Source organism: Vipera berus (assembly GCF_964194415.1).
Source record: "Vipera berus genome assembly, chromosome: 15".
NCBI lineage: Eukaryota > Metazoa > Chordata > Lepidosauria > Squamata > Viperidae > Vipera > Vipera berus.
Genome location: NC_138218.1, coordinates 12,021,804 through 12,038,823, shown reverse-complemented (window position 1 = coordinate 12,038,823; position 17,020 = coordinate 12,021,804). Strand labels below are relative to the sequence as shown.

The 17,020-nt window shown below is 58.7% G+C and overlaps 2 protein-coding genes across 4 annotated transcripts in view; both read right to left on the bottom strand.

The window, feature by feature from the left end:
- Positions 1–4,790, bottom strand: part of DAB2IP (DAB2 interacting protein) — a 53,331-nt gene extending 48,541 nt beyond the window's left edge. For all 3 annotated transcript variants that reach the window (XM_081339962.1, XM_081339964.1, XM_081339963.1), the window contains exon 1: positions 4,401–4,790. In XM_081339962.1, the coding sequence (XP_081196088.1) occupies positions 4,401–4,521 (121 nt within the window). In that variant the 5' untranslated portion in view covers positions 4,522–4,790. The remainder of the gene's footprint in view (positions 1–4,400) is intronic.
- Positions 4,791–5,282: 492 nt separating this feature from the next.
- Positions 5,283–14,826, bottom strand: LOC308675025 (uncharacterized protein). Its single transcript, XM_081339970.1, has 4 exons — positions 14,693–14,826; positions 12,188–13,626; positions 7,060–7,227; positions 5,283–5,360 (listed from the first exon to the last, which is right to left on the bottom strand). The coding sequence occupies exons 2-3, from the start codon at positions 12,893–12,895 to the stop codon at positions 7,186–7,188; spliced, it is 750 nt and encodes a 249-aa protein (XP_081196096.1). The 5' UTR covers positions 12,896–13,626; positions 14,693–14,826; the 3' UTR covers positions 5,283–5,360; positions 7,060–7,185.
- Positions 14,827–17,020: the final 2,194 nt, after the last annotated feature.

Sequence of the window (17,020 nt, the reverse complement as noted above, 5' to 3'; positions counted from 1 at the left end):
AGAGGGCGGGGCTTCTGCAGAACCAGGTGGAACTGGATTTACCTGTCCTGCCTTGGCCACACCCCCACCCACCGCGGGAGCTGCTTCACCTCAAGTGAGCTCAGGTATTTCCCAGGCCTGAGCAGTTCTGGGCCCTGAACACAAGGAAAGGGGGAGTGTTTGCGTTGGCGCAGGTTGTGTGGAAAGGATTGGTCCTTGGGTCACTCACAGGAGCTGTGCAGGGGAAGAAAGGGGGTGGGGGAAAGAACCCCATCCCCTCCGCCCTTCCTGGGGGGAGAAGTGCTCACAGACTTTCAACCACATCTTCCTTACCCTGACAATTATCAAGGCGAGGATCTTTATTGCAAGTTGTGCTGTGGGCAAATAAATTTATTGCCCAGTCTCTGGAAACCGTCCAAGGAAACATTCAAGCTGGAGGGAACCTTTCCTAATCTTAGCCCATTTTGGCATCTCTCTCTTTTGGTCCATTTGCACCTGTTTCAAGTCCACGGGGACACCTCTGAGCCTGGTTGATGTCGTTTCTCACTGCTTTCGATGTGTGTTTTCCTGTACGTGCCTTTCCACTAAGACGCTTCTTGCAGATGGTGATTTAGCCAACGAAAACTGACACATAACCGTCTAAACTTTGCGTCTGTTTTGGAAGTCAAAATGCAAACAAATCCCTCTTCCAGCTCTAACCGAAGACAAGTTCAAACTGGTGAGCAACCCTGCCAGGCCGGCCACACCTGGGAAGGTTTTGTTTACCTTCCCGGCATCGTAATGAAACCCGGTGCCGTTTACATTTCCTAAAAGTATCTGGGTGGCCTCCTTTCCCCTCCTCTGTCAAACCATCCTGCTGGGATCAGGCTTTCCAAGACAGCCGCTGGCTCGCTCGTCATCCCAACCGCCCTCCTTATCTAGTTCCTCCTTCCTGGAATGCGGGCGGCCCAGCCGAGCAGTCCAGATTCCAGAGGAAATGAGGTCTCCGCCTCACCAGAGGGCACCAGCGCCCTCCTTCTGACTCAGGCAAGGAAGCAGGCGGGCACCTGCTCTGCACCGGTCAAGGGTGGAGACAAAAGAGGGGCCTGGATTCTCCCCCTGCGCCCACCCTGGGCACGACTCTTCAGCGTAAAAACTTCAATGATTTTCCACCAAAGGAGGAACCCCGCACGGTGTTCTCCCTGGAGTTGAAAGGTCTGCCTGGAAGCTGCAAAGGCTGATGGGGAGAGGAAAGAAGGGCGGGGCCAAGGTCAGCCCCCCACCCCCGGAGCAGCCCTCCCCCCCCCCCGCTCTCCTCTGCCTCCACTGGCACCCTGGAGAGGAGGGGGACTGCAAACGTCTATACAGAATAGTTCGCCTGCTCTTCCACTCGTCTGCAACCTCGCTGGAAACCCATGCTACAGGGTCTTTGAACCCAACCAGGGCTCTAGTCCTGTGGGAGGCTGGAGCATGAATCAGCTCGAGGCAGGGGGAGACGTTGTTCCATTTCAGTTTTGCAAATGCAGGGACTCTTATCCCTTGCACGAGTCTCTTCCATCCCTTTTCAATCTCACAGGAAGCCAAGCTGTGTCCACTGAAACCTGGACAGCCTGCTCACCTGCTGGACACTAAAGTAAAACAACCTCCCGCCCCCCCCCACCACACACACACACAAAGGACAGGACTCCATGCTAAGGTGGTGGGTATCCGAGTGGCTGAAGCTTTCACCACTGCTCTCCCAGGGTCCCACCAGCCGGAAGGGCACCTTCCAGCCAGCCAGCCAGCCAGCCACCATCCCCAGCAACATTTTGTCCCTTCCCAGCCCTCAAAGTCGGCTCTTTCTGGCCTGTCGGCACAGAGGCATCTGAGCCAGGACCTGCCAATGGCCTCATTTATCTCGCTAATGAAGCCTTCTGACTCGAACATCTGTTTTTCCCCTGCAGCTGGGAGGGGAACGATTGAAAAATGATCAGATCTCTCAACCGGCCACACTTCCTCCTCTCCCCACCACTTGACAAGCGGGCCTGGCTGGGGCTTGGTTTGGCAGCGAGGCCCCATCAGGCTGGGCGCTTGGGCAGCTGCGAGGTTTCTCGTGCGGGTCCCCCAGCTGGAAAGGAGAAAAGCCCCTGGGGATCTCGGGGGAATCCTGCCGGTTCGCCTGCCTTCCGCCAGGTTGCCCGTTCTGAGACAAGAGACACTCTGGCGCCACTTGACCCCCAAGCTGGGCTCCTGGGCACAAAAGACTGGCAATTTCCGGCCAGGGGACCACGCTGGGTCTCTCTGCTCACCACGCCTTGCAACCCAGTGTGTCCACGCCGACTCTGGAAGGCCCTGAGTCTGACGGGGGTCCTGGCCAGCTCAACCCCTGGCATTGGCCGGCTCCCTCTGACGCCTCCTCCACAGGCTGCCTACGAGATGGCAAAGGTGGACGGGAAGGAGAAAAAAACAGCCAAACTCCCAAACTCTTCACTTGGTTGCCATGGATACTGTTTAATCATCAGAGATGAATGCTACTGGTTACTGTGGCAACCCGAAGGGCCAGGAAGCATCCCAACACGAGTGACGGCGAGGAGGCAGGTCCTTAGAGTGGAGGAGAGTGTTCTGCTGAGTCTCAGGCCAGCCTCTTCTTTTGGCCCCCAAAGATTGCAGAGCGTCCAGAATGCCTCTGAAATAAACCCCCGAGTATATCAAGACAGCCCAAACACCTTAATTGACCGCTTTCAGTTAAGAAAGAGGAGGGTCCTCCATTAAAAGGCACAAACCCTCCTGTCCCCTCTTCCATTCTTACTGCCAAATCTCTACAGCTCTGTTTCTACTACAGCGTTACTTAAATACAGAGGGTCAGTCCAGATGCCCTCACCAGTCCCCATCCTGTCCCGTTTTTTTCTGGCTGGAGGAGCTGCAGGGAGCACCATTCTGTGCTGGCTCTTCCAAGCCCCAGCATTCCTGAAGCAATTCCTGCCTGCCCTTTCTGGAAAGCGGCCTGGGCCTCCTTCCAGCCGACTGGCCTGTCCAGACAAAACAACCTTATCTGCAGAGACTCTCAGCTGCTCCCAAACCAGAAGCCGAGGGACGAAGGGCAGCAACTCCAGGAAAGACTTGGGGAAGGGCAGAAACACACCAGAGAGCCGAAAAACCCATCCTGCCGAATATTTACGGAGAAGGAAAAGCTCTTCCATCCCCTCCTCCCGGCAGCTTTAGGAAAGCAGGGGCTGCGAGTAGAGAAGAACCAGGCCCGCTCTGGGGTTAACTCCCTGTCTGAGTTTGAAGCAGACAGCAAACCCTAAACTAGCCCGTCTGGTTTGCTCCCCGTGGTCGGCCGGTTCCTTAACCTACGCCTCCTCCAAGAGCTCTTAGACTACGACCAGTGACCCTCCAAATAGTCCAGCCCTCCGTCCAAGCCCAGCGTCTCCAGGCAGGGCCAGGCAGACGGAGGACACGGGTGACCCAGGGCGGCAGTTGCGTGGTGGCTCACCGGCTTTGCCAAAGGAATGCCTGAGAGGGGCAGCCCTGGCTGAACAACGTGGCAGCTCCGTCCCAGGAACAAGCACTTGCAAAGACTAAAGTCAGGAGAGGAAAGGGGCCAAGCTGGGACGCCCTGGCTTCCCTTCCTGGGTGCCCTTGGCTGGAAAGAGCACCTGGGGTCCTGGAAGGGAAGGAGCAGCAGCTCAGCTTATTTTTAACCCTGCAACTAGGTCAGCGGCTGCCCGGAGTGGAATGAGTGAAGGGGGGAGGGGGGCGGGAAGGAAGGGAGGGAGAGAAGAGAAGCCTCTTCAGGGCCATCAAGGGCCCCCCAGCAGCCCCTCACCCGCAAGGGCCACACAGGCAGTGGGGAAAGAGGAGGAGGGAGAGGCATCCTGTCTCTTCTGCCGCTCTTGGGTCCAGACAGGGGCAGAAAGCACCCGAATCCTCCCTCGCCCACCCACTTCACTCCCTTTACTCCGGAGCAACCGCCAAGCAGCGCCCCCTCAGCTGGGCGTCGGGGGGGGGCATCAGCTCACTTCTCACCCCTTCCTCGAATACGCCAGGCCTGGCCCCGGCCCCGAATCGTGCCCAGTGGGGTCTGCCAGAGCCCCAAGGAGGCGCCCACCTCTGCCAAGGAAGCGCCGGGCACCAAGTGAGGGAGCTCCTCGGCCCCAACCGAAGCTCTCCGGGGCCGCCTCTCCTCCAGCCCCGGTCATCCGGAATCGCTGACCTCTGCGCAAGGACGGCTCCCCCCCAGCGCCGCTCGGTCGCTTCCAGCATCTCCAGGGCCGCCCCGCCGGCCCCCGACGCCAGGCGATGCCCCGAAGGCGCTCCCGAGCCCCACTTTCGGGGGCCCCGAGTCCCGCCGAGTCCCGGCTCGCTTCAAAGTTGCCAGCGGCCCCTTCAACTTCAGTCGGAGACCCCCCCTCCCCTCTCCCCCCCCCGCAGAAGCCCCGGCCCGGCGGCGGGAGGGTTACCGCGGTGGAAGGGCCGGCCGCGACTCCGCGAGCGGCTCCGTTGCCTCTGCAGCCGCGACCTCCGGAGCAGCCGGTAGTAGTACGAGGGTCTTCCGCCACTTTTCCGGCCGTTCATCGACATCTCCCCCCGGTGCCCGCTTTCTCCGCGCGAAGCGGCTCAGGAGGCGGCGGCCGCAGCCGGGCCAGCCCCGCGGAAGGAGCCCCCGAAGAAGCAGCGGGAGCGGCCCGGGGGTCGGCGAAGCGCCGGCGCCAGCCCAGCCATGGAGCAGAAGAGCCCCGGTGCCTCCCTGCCCTCCCCGCCCCCTGGAAGAGAAGCCCCGCAGGAGCGGGGAAAGGAAGGAGGCCGGGCGGGCGGGCAGGGAGGAAGGCCCGGGCTGGATTCTGGCGCTGGGGAAGGCAGCCTCCCCGCCCCCCGTCCCTCCGCCGCCTCCAGCGCCCAGCAGTGCCAGCCTCGCCCCGCTGCCCTCTGGAAGCCGCCTCCTAGCAAACCCTCGCCTTTCAGCGTCCCCCCCCCGTTGCAGGAGGGCGAACGGGGCCACCGGCAATGCTCCAGCTGCCACCTGCGGGCACCTGCCCAGCTTCCTGCCAGCCTGCGCCAGGAAAGAGGAACCTCCTCAGCCCAGCTGGTCCCTTTCATTCCTCAAGTGACTTCCTCCCCCTCCCGAATGTGGCAGGCAGGGGCGGGGGGGGGGGGCTGCCACAGCAAAGACACACCAAGGCCTTTGCTGGACCAGGCTGGGCAGAGAAGCCTGTGGAGGGTCAGCTACTGCCTGGGGAAGCCTACAGGAGGGTCACAATGGGCAGCCTTTTTTTTTTTCATTTCCCCTAAGGGAAGAGCAGCAGCTGCCTCTGAACATGGAGGTTCTGTTTGCAGCTCCTGCGGGAAAGCCTGCTGCTGCTGGGCTGCTGGCATCGTCCAGCCACCCCCTCTGAGCAGTCCGTGCCAGGTTTTGATCTGCGCTGAAAGAATCCCAAGAAACTTTCCTGAGGCTGGGGAGGCGCATGGCAGCATCCAGGTCAAGCCACCCATCCTGGCCGGCTGGCCCCCTGGCGGGCAGCCAGAGAGGAGGCTGGGCTGGGCGGAAGCAGCTGCCCGAGGGGTGGAGGGGCTGGCCAGGGGGGCCCAGCTGCTGGCACCCCAGTTGGAAAGGGTCTCAGGGCCCCCACGTTCCCCGGAGAAAATGCAGTCTCCTAAATTGCAGCAGGGCTGATGAGAAGAACTCTTCCTCCTAAGCAGCAGCCCATAATAGTTCTCTCTCTCTCTCTCTCTCTCTCTCTCTCTCTCTCTCTCTCTCTCTCTCTCACACACACACACACACACACACACACACACACACACACACACAGCTCTGCTCTCCAGCATGGGTCCACCTTAAGTCTTGTAGGGCTTGGACCCTTCCCAGCTTCCTCCTGAAAGCGGGATCCAGGTTTGGGGGAACCCTTTAACGCAGCTGCTCTAAAAACCCTCATGGGGCAGAGGGAAAAGGGGGAAAGTCCATGTCGCCTGTAAAGCCCCCCCCCAAAAAAGTAACTTTGAAAACCTGCCTCCCCACCACACGGATGCAGACGTGCCTGCACACACTCCCCGCTTGGATGTGCCTTAGATTTGTGGCAGAAAGCTTCGAGGGACCCCCAAGCTGCCCCCCCAACCCCTGCACCACTCAGCCTCTTGGGACAGCGACCCCCAGTTTTAAAAAGGGGGGGATGGAGGAGCGTGTGCCCCTCTGTAAGACTGCTGCTTTTCAACCCCCTGAATCTGCTCTGGCGTCCCTTGGAAGCAGTGCACAGAATTAAGGGGGATTTCAGGGGGCGGAAATTGGCAAAGGGAGGGGGGAAGCAGCCCTGAGCTTGGAAAAATGAGAGTTGGAGCCAGGCGGGGGAGGAGGGATGCCCCCCCCCCATGTGATGCAGGGGCCATATTCCCTCCAGACCCTGCCTGCCTCCTTCAGGGCTCCGTGATAGGCTGAAGAAGATCCAGCCGGGCAGCTCTTTGGTTCTGCCCCACTGCCCCAGGCTCTCTGTAACTGCCTGGGCCCCCAGCCCCCCCCCAGGTTCTCCGAAGGAGGCTACATGCACAGCCCTGCTCTAAAGGCTGGAAACAGCAGCATCTGGTGCGGATATCCAGCGTGAACACTTCTTCCCCCCACCGCACAGCAGACCAGCCTCCACTGCCCCCCACCCCCATTTTGATCTGGCATCCCATAAAAGAAAAAAAAACCCTCATCTGTGAGCAATTAGTCTTCTGGCAGGAGGCCGGCCGCTGCTATGTATGAAAGGAAACACTTTAAGAAAGTTTGTTATGGCGGACTGGCCCAGACGAGGAGGCGGAGTGGGGGGGGGACCTGGATCCTCTGTTTCCCATCTGGACTGGGGCACAATCCTCCTTTTTACCTCCCTGAGTGAAGGCAGATGTCCCTCTTCACCGAGGGACACCCCCACCCCTTTTCCCAGATTTTTGAAAGAAGCCCTTTAAATAATACTTTACAGGCGCACACATTCGCTTGCAGAATTTCTGCCCCCTCTAAAAATGGGTACTTGGGGGCCGTAAGTCTCCCCCTCCGCACACTCATCTCACTGTTTTGCACGCTTGCTGGCTTATTTTGAGCACTGGAGCCAAGAGGGCAGCCGGGCCTTCAGTCCCAAGCCTTGGGGTTATTACCTGCTCAAGGTACCCCTTCATTGGCTGCTGCATTCCTTCTCTGGGAGACCTGCAGCTGCATGCTCAGCGTGCTCCTCACTGAGGTCCTGGACCTTGCAATGCGTCCCCCGGTTCAGAGGCAGCTGGTCAGCAAGAGGAGATCAGCTGTGGAACGGCCGCAGCGTTGAACTGCAAAAAAACGCCCACGTCCAAAGTCAACACACCCAAGGAAGGGTCCTTTCAGACGATGGGGCAAGCATAATTTATCTCGAGTCGAGTCGTTTGTTCCCCTGAATGAGACCCCAGGCCAGAAAACGCCCTCCCGGCTCCACTGGATGCCCAGCCGGCTGCCGCCTCAGCTGCCCTCTGGAGGAACAACTGCACATCACAAATTGGGCGCACCGGAGGAAACCACAACGCTATGAAACAGGAAACGGCAGAGAGAGAGAGAGAGAGAGAGAGAGAGAGAGAGATGGGAAAGTTCCTCTTGCAGGATGCAGAGGAGGACCAGCCTAGCCCATTGGCACTGGGGGTGTGTGTGTGTCTGGAGCGCTGTTAAGAGCCTTGGAGGATCCAGGCTGAACCTCCTACAGACTCTCAATCGTCAGGGGGGCTTCAGGCAGCCCCCCCCCACAGGACCAAGAGGTGCTCTGGGCAGGGAGATGAGCAGGAGGAAGGGGGGGGGCAGCTGTGCTGGCGGTGCTGGACTGGGCCCCTCTGTTCTGGGACCTCAGCCAATTGAAGCAAGCAATCGGATACCTGTGCCTGGCACCGTCCCTCTGCAGGCTCCCGGCCCACCTGACAGCCCGATGCCCTGCCATCTGCTCCAACTTTGCCTCCTGGCGTGTGCCTCGCTGGCAGCCACCACGGACAGCCGGGGGGAGGCGAGGGGCTCTGAGATCATTGGATGGGGGGGACACCAACAGTCTGGCCAACTTAGCTGGAGTTGCAGGGGGGGGATTGCAGACGGGGGAGGGGGAGGGGGAGCTTCTGGCTCCTGTCCAGGAGACGACGGTGCCATTCTGACTCCTTGCTTTAAAGACCCCCCTTTCATGTTTGCAAAGTTTTGTGTTCCGGGCACTTCTTGCCTTTTCTCCATTTGGTTTCCTTGCCCACACGTGTGTGTGTGTGTGTGTGTGTGTGTGTGTGCGCGTGCGTGTGTGCAAGGGGTTTGGAGATGGGGACCAGACCAGGGCCTGGAATGGGTGAATAAATTGCCCTGGTACCCACTCCCCATTTTTCCCAATTAATCTCCATTCTGTGATTGCTCTCGTGACTTTCCAAGTGTTTAATAAATAGCAAGAGCTTCAGGCAATTAATTAAGGAAATTAAAATTCAGGCAAAGGATGAAAGAATGGCTCTACAAAGTCTAACTAGGTCACACACGGCAGACGCCCCTTGGCCTTCAGAGGGTCGTCCAGATGGGCGCCAGCAGGACCCTCCCCATTTCAGAGGGCTTTCCCTCAGCTGTCGCAGCGAGGCAGGGGACCCTAACATTGGGCAGAGAAAGGCCCCCCCCCCGAGCCACAGGAAGGAGAAAAGGAAGAAGCAAAATTATAGATATGACCCTTAGGGCACTGCATGGACACAGAGTCCAATTTTAAAGTGATGGAAGGAATTCTAGACCAGCTTCTGCCTTTCTGGAGCCACTCTGAAGAACCCTCAGGCACGTCTCCGGAGGTAGAATGCCTCTGAATGTGGAGGTTCCACAAAGAAAGCAGGAATGCAAGGAAGTCGTAGAATTGGAGGCGGAAAGGTGACTGGCCTCCTCCTGGGCGGTGGGGGGAGAGAAAGGTTGGTGGGCGGGTTTGTCCCAGCCGGTTTATTTGCAAGCTGCCTGATGGAGGGAGGGTCTGCGTTTCTCTCCCCCCCACCCACCTTTCGGGCCACCATTGGCCAAACACCAATAAACTTGTTTTACACAGTGAATAAGCAACTCTGGCAAGCGATAAATCGCAAAAGTAATGTTACACACGGTGGTTTTTTTTCTACTGTCTGCAGAGTCACACTTTACTGCTCGAGCATTTGTGCAAAACAAGCCCAGCTTTCATTGCTAATAAAACATGGCATTAATTATGCGGTAGGAGAAATGGGAATATCTTGAGATGGCAACCTGCCAGCCAGCCAGCCCCCGCCCTCCCCCATTTGTTCATTCACAGATTTCTTTGTCTTAACAGCGATGGAGAGAGAAATGTTTTCAAGACACAGCTGATATCAGAAAGGAAGGAAGGAAAGAGAGAAAGAAAGAAAGAAAGAAAGAAAGAAAGAAAGAAAGAAAGAAAGAAAGAGAGAGAGAGAGAGAGAAAGAAAGAAAGAAAGAAAGAAAGAAAGAAAGAAAGAAAGAAAGAAAGAAAGAAAGAAAGAAAGAAAGAAAGAAAGAAAGAAAGAAAGAAAGTTCTTCAGAGAGACCTAGAGGAAACCTCTTTTCCTATTCCTCCACCCGTAAGCCCCCTTCCCCATCCCACCCAGGATGGCCGCCCAGCATGGCCTTTAGATCTTCCTGTGTTCTGCATCCAACGTCTACAGAAAAGGATGTACCAGAGATGATCCAAATAGCCCATTGGTTCCACAATGCAGCCATCGGATACTCAAGAGGTAGACTGCTCTTGACATCGAGGCTTATTTAATTTAGTTTTGGGCGAGTTGGTTTAACCTCATTCATCTACCAGGTGTTGTATTTATTTATCCTCGGGGGGGGGGGAGTTGGAAAGACCAAGAAAATGAGTGATAGAAGATGGAATAATAAGGAGCCTTGGAGGTCTTCTAGTCCAACCCTCCACTCAAGCAAGAGGGACTACACCATCAGAGCTTCTTTTCATTTTATTCCTGCTACTTTGTCCCAGGATTAGCCTGGAAGGTCACCGCTCAAGACTCCGAAGAGGGTGAAGAATTCGGATCGACTGGGAGGGAGGCCCGTTCCTTGGGGATCAGGTAGCCCCAAGTCTGCTGCGGAGGGAAAGGTGGCTTGGGACAAAGTCTGCAGGAAGCCTTGGAACTCTCTCCAGCCTGCAGTTTTAAAAGCCATTTCCTTATTGGGAAGATGAGAATTGGAAGTGAAAAAGGAAAGAGAGAGCCAGACAGCGGGGAGGATGTGTGCCACGCAACAACGTGTGTATGCCGGTCGCCCACTTGTTCTGCTGCCTCTTTTGAAAGATAGCAGGGGGGGGGCCCTCAGTGCTGCAGAATCTTCTTTAAGAGGATTGTGTTTGCAATGCCCAGATATGTGTGTGTGCGTGTGTGTGTGCATGCACGCACACATGAATCCATGGATTCTTAGCAGCTGCAAATTTCTTTTCACACAACGTGTGTGCGTTGCCAGCAGCTGAGTTTTAATTCGGGGTTCATGCTGTGTGCTTGCCATCAAACAAACAGCTGTTTGGGGAGAGGGGGAGGGAGGGAGGGAAGGAAGGAAGGTGCCCACAGTTGTGCCAGGCTGCAGACGGGGGGGGGGGGGGTGCGGCAGAGGACAGGTTTTGGAAGCCTCCAAAGCATAACACCGTTTCTCAGTTTTGTCACTTCTTGGGGGACCTGAGGGGGGGAGGCTGAGCCCCATTTCTGCCCACAGGGACCCAGAGGGGGCCTTTCTCCAAGAAGCCTTTGACTGTCAGGGAGGAGAAGGGGGGGCTGACAGGGGGCGAGGGAGGCCAAATGGGATGGAGCCAAATGGGTCAGGAGGAGGAGGAGGAGAGCGAGGGGCCAGCTGTGCTCTGGGCATGGGATTCTGCTGGACACATGACCCAGGATGACCTCCACAGCACCTTGACCAGTGGGAGCCCCCACAAATTCCCCCCCACACACACACACAGGGGCACACAGGGCTCATGTTGGTTTTCATGGTTTGCTCTCTTGCACCAACCCAACAAATGGGTGAATTCAGTCCCCCCCCCGAGTTAAAGAGGGAGGTGCAAATCCGGCTTGTAAGCTTCAGCATCTCTGCACACACACACACACACACACACACACACACACACACACACACACACCCTGCACATTTCTGGGCCCAGATGGATTTGCCTAAAATAGAAGGCGGGGAGACCATGTAAAGCTGGGCAAAGGAGAGCCGGGCCTGCAAAAGGCATTTGCTCCCCATCCTTTTGGTCCTCAGCCGAGATGGCCGAGGCTCCTGCCTTCCTCCCACACCAGCTTCCCTTGCCAATCTCCCCGTCCTCCAGCTCAAAGGCGCCATTTCCCCCTGCAGCCCTGGGGCTCCTCTTCCTTCCTTCCAGCAGCCCACCATTTCCCAGCCCACCTCCTTCGACAGGAGCCTTGGAGAACATTCCGGGACATGGCCGGCCCCTTCAGCCTGGCCTTTCTGCAAAAGGAAACTCCCCACCCCCACCCCCACCGCAACCACACTTATGGAGGTGGCTGCTTGCAAATCATACGGGTCCTTTTGCAGATCCTCCCAATCTCTGTGGGTCAGAGAAAGGACTCTGTCAGTGGCTACCAATTCAGGGCCCTCCTTGCTCTGGAGAGCTTTGGGGTTTGGCTGTGCTATTTATGCTTCTGCTCCTTCAGCCCCTTCACCCCATGCCCCAAATGAGGAGAGGGTTCTGGGCTGCGTTCAAGTCTTGTCAAGGACCGGCATTTGGGTAGGGAGCAAAGGTCCCAAACCACAAAACTTCAGTGGTCATTCCTGGAGAATCCACCCCCTCCTGAAGCCGCCTGTGCCCTGGCTGAACAACTGGCCCTTCGGACATTTTTCCTGAGCCAAATTCAACTCCCTTGCCATTGCAACTCAAGCCTCCCTCCACCCCAGGCTGAACTTCCCAAGGTCTCCAACCGTTCCTCCTTTCCATGGCAATTGGCCACCTCCTCTAAGGAAGTCTGTGGTTCAAGAGCAGTCTACCTGGGAGGAGGGGACAAAGCCAGTCCAAGCTGTTACCGGCCCTTGTGAGATTTTCTGCCCCTGAACAGCTCCAAATAGGGCCGTCTCCAGGCAGCCCTCCTTGCTCACAACAAACTCAGCAGAACTAAAAGCCTCTTTTAGTGCCAGAGGTAAAGGCATCGGTCCTTGGCTGAGTTACTCAACCCGGCCCCCAGGATACCTGCTCCCAGGCCGGCCCCACCCCCACCCCAAGGCCCCCCAGCCTGTCCCTTGGGATCCCTTTCCAGGCCAGCCCCCAAAAGGTGCCAGGAAGGACCTTACCCCGAGAACTGTCCTCTTGGTCCGATGGATGGTCCGGCTCCATGGCTTCCAGGAAGGCCGCTGACCACCTGGGGAGGGGGGAGGGAGCCTTAGCAGGCCAAAGCAAGCCCCTCGCCGGGGCTCATCCTTGGAGCAGCCAAGCGATCCACCTGATTCACGAGCTCCGAGCAGCTCCTGGAGGGGAGGCGTCTCCTCCTTGGCATGGCACAGCCTGGCAGCGCTCCTGATCCGGCAGGTGACCTTTGGGACCGGCCGGCCCTCGCCCTGCCCTGAGGCCCTCGCGGCATCTCTGGCCCTCCCTGCCCCAAGTCCTGCCCTCTTCCCAGGGGTGGGAAGAAAGTTCAGAGGCTGCCCAGGAGCAGAGCTGCCAGGAGGGCCCGGCCTGCCGGAAGGGCGTTGTGGGCGAGGGAGGATTTGGCCTGCAGGCCAAGAGCAGCTAAAGACTCGGGGGATGCCCCTCCTCTGGCTCAGCAGGTCTGCAGTGCCCAACGTCCTGCTGCAAATCTGCCCACCAGCTGCGTCCTGGCTGGCCGGGAAGGAGCTGAGCTTTCCACAGTCCCAGCTGGCGAAGCCTCCGGTCCCTCCGCGTGCAGCTCCGTCTGTGGCTTCGGCTCCCTTAGTGAGCTGCGTAGTTGTCCCTGCTCCACGGCGGCGTCTGCTGGCAGCCTTGGCTTCGGAGCGGCCCAGCCCACGCCAGAAGCTGCGCATGTTGCCGCCTGCTCTTGGCAACCGGGCGGCCGTGGGATCAGCCAGCTCCGGAGGCCCCTGCCGGCCCCATCCTGCCTCTGGCGAGTGCTGGTGGAAGAGGCCGGCCTCTGGGCTTTCCCTGCCCGGATGGAGAGTCCAGCGTTACCCAGGGGCAGAGGAGGGTGTGCGGGGGCTGCTCGGGGGGGGGGCCGAAAAGCAGGGCGCTCATAGCAACCTGGCCCAGTTTCGGGGTTTGGGACAAAAACTGGCAAGGGAGAGTCGGCTGGGCTGCTTCTGTCAATTCCACACCAGCTGGCTTCAGATTCAGCCACGATTGGCGTGAAGAGGGGTTTTCTGAATCGGACTCGACCCAGGCTTTGCAGATCAGTGTCTGGACTCCCTCCATGTGCAAACGGCTGCACTGCATCCTCCGAGGAAGCAGTTGGGGACTCTCCCCTCCTTTGGCGGATACGGAGCCCTTCTGGAATTCCGAGAGCTGGTGCAGAACTTCCCGGTTCAGAGCAGTCTACCTCAACGGATGGATGCTCACAGGTGCTGGTGCCCGGCTTTCTCCCAGCTCAGGATGCCTGGCGGGATGAGGGAGCTTCTGCCCCCCCCCCATGCAGGAGCAGCAAGACAGCCTGGAGAGGCTCCATCCGGGCGGCCCGAGTGGGGTGAAGCCGCCATGTCTTTGGCTCGGGCAGATGAGGACAGCTGTGCCCTCCGCGGGGCAGAGGGTGGGTGGTGTCCGCCTGCTGGGGCAGAGGAAGCTGTTAGAAGCGGGAAAGGAAAGTAACTGGGAGGGAGGCTGCAGAGATGTTTCTGAGCTGCAGGAAGGGGCAGGGAAGGCCCTCGGCTGCTGGCCTGGTGCTAAAACCCTCCCAGCAAAGCCGGGGCCTCCGCGAGGATCCAGCCCTACACCTTTCGCCCCCTGCCCACTTGGCACAGGCCCCCCTTGCCTGCCTCGGCCCGGCTAACCCTCTTCGGCCTCCTCCAGTCAACGGAGAGCCGGTTGGGCCACCCACGGGTGGAGCCGGAGCTCCTCTGGCCCCACCGATGTCTCCCCAAGGGCCCCCTTCTCTCTCAAGGCTTGAGGAACAGGCTTCTCATTTCCTGCCTCCTCCTCTCTCTGGGGGCTCCTGCTGTGATCTAGGGCACCCCGGGGTAAGGCAGGGGCCCGTTTTTCCTTCTTCCTCACTGCCTCCCCAAGTGCTGGAAGGTGCTGAAGTAGAAAGGGGGGGTCACATCCTGTGAACGGCTGAGAATTCTCCCCCCCCCCCCCCGGGCTTTGACTTTCAGGAGGCAAAGCTCTCCAAGCGCAGGTTGCTTAGCAATGCTGTGTGGGAAGAGCTTGGCTCGCTGGAGAGTTACAGAGAAGCCGATGCTAACGCTGGCAGGGCTGCCCACCCCACTCAGCAAGTGGGGCAGGGGGGCAGCAGAAGAGGAGGAGGAGGAGGAGGAGGTTTCCCAGGCTGGTATTTGGCCAGCCCCCCTCCCCTCACTGCTGGGACGGCCCCCTCCCTCTGCTGCCTGCCCAAGGCGGTTGTGCCTGTCAGCTGGCACAATCCAGGCTTTCTCCCTCCCTCTCAGGACGCAGGGAGAGGCCTTCTGGGCTGGGGGAGGCTTGAGGTTATAGCCACGCTCAGCACAGGGCTAGAAGGAGCGTGGAGGCCCCCCCCCCCCCCGGCCAGAAGCAATGGGTGGAGCCAGGGAAGGGAGGGGGCAGAAAAGGGGCTGGATGGAGGGCAGCCAATGCCACAGCCTCCACTCTTCCTGCAGACCCGAATCTCCTGCGGTTAGGTTCAGGTGATGGCCCACCTTTTAACGCCTGGAGAGCAGGGGAAAACCTGGCCACGTTTTCCATCTCTGAGGAAAGGGCTCTGGGCCCTTCCAAAGGTAGACTGCCCCTCCAAGCTGGGGTTTGGCTCCTTTGCCTCCCTCCATAAAAGGAGTTTCAGCTCCGTCTGCTGGCAGGCCGGCACTGACGAGCATCTCGTCTTAAGACTTGGTTTCAATTCAGGCACGCCGGAGAAATCCGAGAGTTTTTTTCTTCTTCTTGCTTTTCCCTGAGTGGAACGTTTGGGAAACCTCAACCTTAAAACAAGGAAGAGGCTTATTACCACAATAAACAATAAAGTTGGGTGAAGTCTGCTTTTCTACTAACCACTAGGGGACGCAGCTGAAGCAGAATTGGTCTCTCCCCCCCCCCACCTGGGTTTTGGCTTTCACTGAAAAAGCGCCATCCTTGAAACACAAGAGTTCAAGCAAGCAGAGCGCCTTGGGTTTCCTTTGGGCTTCTCAAGGCGCCTCTCACAAAGACCCATTTGGATCCTTGAGGTGGGGGGGAGGGCCAGGAACCACCCCAGTCGCCTTAATTCCCTGCAGAGGGGGATCTGCAAACCTCTGGCCTGCGGTCCTAGCCCCTTCCCTGCGGGGGAGGAGGGGGCCCTTGCCCATCGGTCGGCGAAAGGGAGGGGCACTGAGGCTCCGGCCTGGGAAGGGAAAGGGTGGGGCTGCCCTCCCCGGGAGGAGCCTGGCGCTCGACTGGGCTGCTCCAGGCCGCTTGGCCGCTGTTTATGGGGCCGTAGAGGAGCCCCTTCTTCCGGCACCCCACATTCCTCCACGGCCCACTCTACAGAAACGCTGGGTCCCAGAGGCCCCGTTTCCTCCCAGGGACAGAGTCCTCCGAGCCAGCTTGACCTGTTCTATGAGGCAGCCCAGAGATCCTGATAAATCCAGGAACAGCCTGGCCTGGCCAGCTCCCCCAGGCTGGGTGTGTCTGTGTGGGTGGGCGGGTGTGGGTGTGTGTACGCAGGTCACTCTCTTAGCTTCCTCCGTTAGCCGCCTTGGCTGCAGATAATGGGAACCATTGTCCAAGAGACCTGCAGGACGGGCAACTCCTGATGGGGAAGAAAGAGGGCGGAAAAGGCCCCCTTCCCCTCGGACCAACCCAGGGCTGGGCGGAAGGGGGTCCGAACTGGTCCTCTTATCGGCCTTTGGGGAAAGTGCCCCACCGCCTCTCCCTCCCTCCCTGGCCGGCCAGAGGAGTTGCAAAAGGATCGTGAATCCCTCTTATCCGGAGCGGCATTCCTGAGGGAGGGTTGGGCTGACGGCACCGGCAGATTAGGCCCCTCTCCCCCACCACTTTATGGGTCACAAAACGGGTCTGCCCTTCTCTGCTGGCAGCCGGAGGGGAGGAGGGTCCAGCGAGGTTCCTGCTGAGCAGCTCCGAGAAGTCCTGGGTGCAGCTCTTCCCTTCCGGGTCTCCGTCAGTCGCCGGTTTTATTTTCCTGCAAGGCCAGAAGAGCAGAAGGGCGCACAGGAGCCCCACAAAGGCCCAGCTGGCAGGGCCGAGTTGAACCCCACTGATTCTGCTCTCAGCCCCAAAGGCTGGCAGCCTCAGGCCTGCGGGCTCTTCTTCACCCCTGGGGCCAAAGAAAGAGACTTCTCCTTTTTCTTTCTTTCCCCTTCTCTCTTCCACACGCACCGCAGGCGCATGCAGCACACGTAGCAAGCAGGCCTCCCCACAGGTTCCCCCTCAGTCCCAAGCGGGGCTTGTGGTTTCCCCCCCCCCGAGGGAGGAAGTGGCCCTCTTCATCTGCCCTCTGCTGGCTATTGCATTGCGGCAGGAAGCCGAGGTCCTGGGATTCGCCACTTCGTCAGCTGCCCGATGGAGCCGTCCGGCACGGCCGGGAAAGGTGCACCAGAACCCAAAGGGTAAGTGAAGCGCTAACTTGGGGAGGTTTGGGGAGAAAAAGCGGAGACCTGCTTTTAAAGCCAGCCTAACTGCTGAAACAACCTCCCGATTCCTCTCCTGCCCTACGTTGGAAATGATGCATCCGGATTGCTCTTCCTCCTGGAGTTTGCCAGGGATGGGCACAGGTTTCAAGATAAGGAGATAAGGTTTCCAAACAAGGCTGCCTTCTGCCAGCTGACACCTTGCCTAGGTGTGTCTAGAGGGGAGGGCCCGGGGCATACTGCTTTCATCCAGGGAGGTTCGTTGCTTCTTCAACCATCCAGGATAAAAACGCGGAGCTGACCTGCGGCTTTGTTGAGGAACATTAGGGAAGCTTGGGGAAAAGTCATAGCTCGATTGTGGCTCGGTCCCCTGAAGTTGCTTCAAGTTAGGCCAGGAAGGGTTCCTGC

What these genes read in the sequence shown, in the direction of transcription:
- LOC308675025 (XM_081339970.1), bottom strand. Translation starts at nt 12,895, where the DNA reads ATGCGCAGCTTCTGGCGTGGGCTGGGCCGCTCCGAAGCCAAGGCTGCC. An exon ending in CCAAGAGGACAGTTCTCGGG is followed by an intron (nt 7,228 to 12,187) that starts GTAAGGTCCTTC and finishes GTTTTTTTGCAG; the next exon opens with TTCAACGCTGCGGCCGTTCC.